The sequence below is a fragment of the Lactuca saligna genome, chromosome 3 (assembly GCF_052625555.1).
Source record: "Lactuca saligna cultivar CGN05327 chromosome 3, ASM5262555v1, whole genome shotgun sequence".
In the NCBI taxonomy this organism is placed as follows: domain Eukaryota; kingdom Viridiplantae; phylum Streptophyta; class Magnoliopsida; order Asterales; family Asteraceae; genus Lactuca; species Lactuca saligna.
In genome coordinates, this window is record NC_136419.1 from 5,685,256 (window position 1) to 5,689,893 (window position 4,638).

General features: G+C 36.0%; 1 protein-coding gene across 1 annotated transcript; it reads left to right on the plus strand.

Annotated features, from left to right (window-relative positions):
* Positions 1–1,586: 1,586 nt before the first annotated feature.
* Positions 1,587–2,453, plus strand: LOC145035147 (uncharacterized). Its single transcript, XM_078983739.1, has one exon. The coding sequence runs from the start codon at positions 1,587–1,589 to the stop codon at positions 2,451–2,453; it is 867 nt and encodes a 288-aa protein (XP_078839865.1).
* Positions 2,454–4,638: the final 2,185 nt, after the last annotated feature.

The window sequence follows — 4,638 nt, forward strand, 5'->3', positions numbered from 1 at the left end:
ATATCATTATGATTCTAGATCGTTCGTTTATGATTAATTTATACTGGGGTGGTAATATTAAATATGAGAATGGTATCATAAAGGGAGACCATTCAAATTTTTCTACTTCAAATATTGTTAGGCACAAAATGGGGTATGAAGAATTTAAAGATTTATGTTATGCACATGTTGGAGTTGAAAAAGCATCACATAAGTTGAATATCTCATTATGCTATCAATTTGGAGGGCAATCCACTATTTCACGGGTCATAAATGATTCAAGTTTAGACGTAATGTATTATTTGGCTGATAATGTTGCAAATTATTGGGGTTAAGTTTTAATTGAAGTTGAAAAAATAATGTCACCTACAAGTACTAGTTTTGTAGATCTCCTTCAAAATTTTGAGGTGTTGGAGCCCAATCCATCAAATGTACCATTTCCTTTGCCTGATTGTGGTATATTTGAGGGAGATTGTGATGAAGCCAACTCATTATATAGTGAAGATAATAGTAGCGAGTCATTATGTGTTGGGGAAGATTCTGATGATGATGGTGTGTGTGAAACTCCAGTTATGAACTTTATGAGTGATGTTGGAGATATAGGAGACGGTGACATAGCCGGTTTGGAAGACTGCATTCAAATAGATGTTTGGAAGGAGTCAGAAAATAAAATAAGGTTAGGAATGCAATTTGAAAGTAAGTTGCAAGTAAAAAAGGCAGTGACACTTTGGTCTATCAACCAAAATAGAGAGTTTAAAGTGTATGATAGTAAGCCTAACTTGTGGGTAGCAAAGTGTAGGACTCTAGGAAATGAAGAAGAAAATTCTGGTAGTGTGCACTGTATGCCCCGTTGTGCATGGTATGTTCGTGCAGTTAAGAAGAAAAATAAAAACATATGGAAGATTACACGTTGGGTGGATGCACAGAATTGTTTTGGATCATGTACTGGCAATAATAACAAAAATCTAAACTCTGCAACTATTGCCTTGTATATCCTCCATTCAATTGAAAATGATGTTGCTTATCGAGAAACATATACAATCAGATATTAAAAATAGTCTGAATGTTGATGTTTCTTATGATAAGGCATGGCATGGTAGGCGAAAAGCTATAGAGAGTATTTATGGAACTTGGGAGAGTAACTTTGATGAGTTGCCCAAGTACATTGCAGCATTGCAGGCTTCAAATCCTGATACAGTTGTGAAGTGGTTTCATTGTCCAAATAGCTCATCAACACCTGTAGTGACATTCAAATATGTTTTTTGGGCTTTTAGACGAGCTATTGATGCGTTTCGTCTATGTCGACCTGTTATTTCAGTAGATGGCTGCCATTTGAAGGGTTCATATAGAGGAAAAATGCTTGTTGCTGTCACAAAAGATGCAAACAATAGTATTGCCTGTTGCGTATGCTATCGTTGATGAAGAGAGTTCACATAGTTGGGGCTGGTTTTTTTTACCAACTCAGACATTTTGTTGTTCAAAACAGATAATTATGTCTTGTTTCAGACAGGCACAAAGGAATAATTCATGCAATGGAAAATCTACCAGAATAGCAAGAGCCATTAGCATACCATCGCTTTTGTCTTCGACACATTATAAGTAATTTCATGCAAAGGTACAAGAATGTGCGCCTTAAAAAGCTTTGTTGGTCTATTGGTAGCACCACACAAAGAAGAAAGTTTGTTATGTATATGAATGAAATAAAAAATATCAATCTCGAAGCTTGGCAGTATTTAAAGGAAATTAAAAGAAGCCAATGGTGTTTTTTATATGATGACAATCGTCGATGGGGTTTCTTGACAACAAATATCTCTGAGAGTCTGAACAATGCACTTCGTGGAGCAAGACAGTTACCGATCAGGGCATGTATTGACCTTACATTCAATAGAACTGTACAACTTTTTAGAAAGTACAGTGATATTGCAATGAATTGCAATACACCTCTACCATCATGTATGTGGCGTCTCTTTCGAAAGCGAGAAACTTGTGCACAAAGCCATACATTAACCGAGTTTGACTACATTGAAGGTGTCTACAGAATTGTCACAAAGTTACAGATAAATGGCAAAGGGGGAAATACATACACTGTCCATTATTTTCAACAAACATGCACATGTGGTAAGTGGCAAATGGAAAGATTTCCATGTTCGCATGCTATTGCAGTTTGCGGTTATAGAGGGGATAACCCTATTTCTATTGTTAATACTGTGTACACTACTATGACGTATAAACAACAATATACGTCGGCTTTTGTCCCACTTTCTCATGTTGATTATTGGTTAGAGTCGGATTGGAAGATTAAAGCAGATAACTCGAAACTTTCTGTGCATAGAGGCCGGAGGCGTGCAAATCGATTTCATAACGAGATGGACATTCGTCATCCCGACGAACCTCGCAAATGTAGACTATGTCACCAAACTGGTCATAATAGAAGAAATTGTCCAAATTCCCAGCCAAGAGTCAATGCGACGTGAAATTTGTAACATTTTCAATTAATGTTTAAGTTACCGTTTAACTTGTATTGTAATTTTACGCTTAATTCATATTGTAATATCGTTTTTAATTATTCTTGTAATTCCGTATTATTGTAAAATATTCAGTATTAGTATCTATTCGAAGGTCTTTATAAACTCTATTTAAAGGTATAATTCGTAAATAATAATACATAAGATATAATCATATATTATAGAATAAAGTAATCTATATATAATATTTAACAAGGGTAAAAAATGGATTGTTCAATCGTAAAAAATATTAAAGTTGAAAGTATGTATTTATTTTTCGGAAAGAATTGATTGGAATAGTGGACCCTCATTCAAACCAACCTATTTCTACATTAGATTCTAAAAGTAACCTATTTCTACGATAACTTTTGAAAACCAGAAAACCAGCCTACTTTTACAAATAACTCCCATTTTCCCACCATAAACCACCCTTATCTTTACCACAAACGACCGTAAACCACCTTAATAACCACCGAGTGAACATCACAGCACATAAACCATCGTAGCACCTTATACCACCATACACCTTACCTTTCCAACCAACACCCCATCATCACAGCTGATACCATCAAATTCGAAGAATGCACTACCTTCATATCGATCTGAATCAGCATTCAGCCAAGGACCATTTGCTAAGAAAATCAGAGTACAACCGCCTTCTTCTGGTCAGAAATACGTCAGCATTGCCGTCGATTCTTCCCTGAAAGCCCACATTCACCGACATCACCTGACCACCACTGCTTCATCTTCACGCCCCAATCTTATCATCTTAGAAATCAACCTATGATTTCGATTCAAAGTTAAGAAAAGGGGTGGTTTTGTGCAATTTTGAGAAGAGAAAAGAAGAGTGCGATAAGAAGAGCGTACATGATCCTGTGATTTTCGTGTGGCAGTCGATCAAGCGAAGGAGAAGCAAGAAAGAGGAGTCGACTTCCTTCTCCTGCTGGGATATGGGTGGGATACGCTGATACGCACGCCACCAGAATGATCCAAGAAGCGTGTGTGGCCTGTTAGATCTCATTGTTGGTTGCTGGTTTTATTTCTTTAGGCCTAAATATTGGGTTGGGTATTTCTTTATTTTTGTGGGCTCGCAGGCAATAACACAGAAAAGGGAGTAACTCTTGCTTTATGTCGTCTTTTATTTTTCCTTTTAATTGATTTTAAATTTACTCCTATTATTCGCAGAAAATATGTTAAACACTAGTTTTATTAGGTTTATTTTTGTTTAAATAACTGCCATGGGTAATTTATTTTAGTGGGTTAAGTTAATTAGGGTTAAGTGATGATTTTAATGTGCTGAGTTATACAAGTTGTTTGGCAATTGTTTTCATGTATTTAGTGTCAAAATTTCTTAATGAAGTTAGGTTAATTGACAATCTTTATTATCCGACCATTAATGGATGTTAAATATAAATTTGAGTAATTACTTAAAACTTTTGACTTGGAGACGACAATTAGTTGGGAAATCATTTAAACGTAATTGTATGATTTCATGATCCCACCTAAAATCAACATAGACGTGTGTTGGTGCACTTTTAACAAAACCACTAAACCTAAGGCTTTTTAATTTCATGAGTTGCATAGAGATATGAGTGAGTGAAATTAAATAGAATCATGAGACCAAGAGGTAATTGATAATTTTAGTTGGTATTACCACCACATTTTGTTAATTGATTAATTGTATTAGATGAATCATGGACCCGTAAATGTCAACTAAATTTTGTTGTTGAATATAAGTTGAGTATTTGTAGCATTCGCATGGAGCATTTGAGTTCAATGTAGCACTTGGAACTCAATGGATAACTTGGGGTTCATGCTACATATAACAAAGGAATTAATCATCTTAGAAGAGAATGAATCATCTAGCAAAGGAATGGATCAAGCGCCAAAGAAACGGATCATCTAAAAGGGGGTATGGAGCACTTGGGGTTGGAATGGAGCAACAGATGCATAGTTGTGTCGTTTGATGTATTGGGCCAAGTAACAAGCTTGTTGCACCATTAGGCAAGTATGTTGCGGCATTGGCATCATGTTGCACTATATTGGACCATATTGTACCACTCTGGTAGATGTTGATGTTGCACCAACTTGGAAGAAGTTACACCAACCAAGAAGATCTTGCGCCACCTTGGAAGGAACTTGCGCCACTTAGAAG

What these genes read in the sequence shown, in the direction of transcription:
- LOC145035147 (XM_078983739.1), top strand. Translation starts at nt 1,587, where the DNA reads ATGCAAAGGTACAAGAATGTGCGCCTTAAAAAGCTTTGTTGGTCTATT.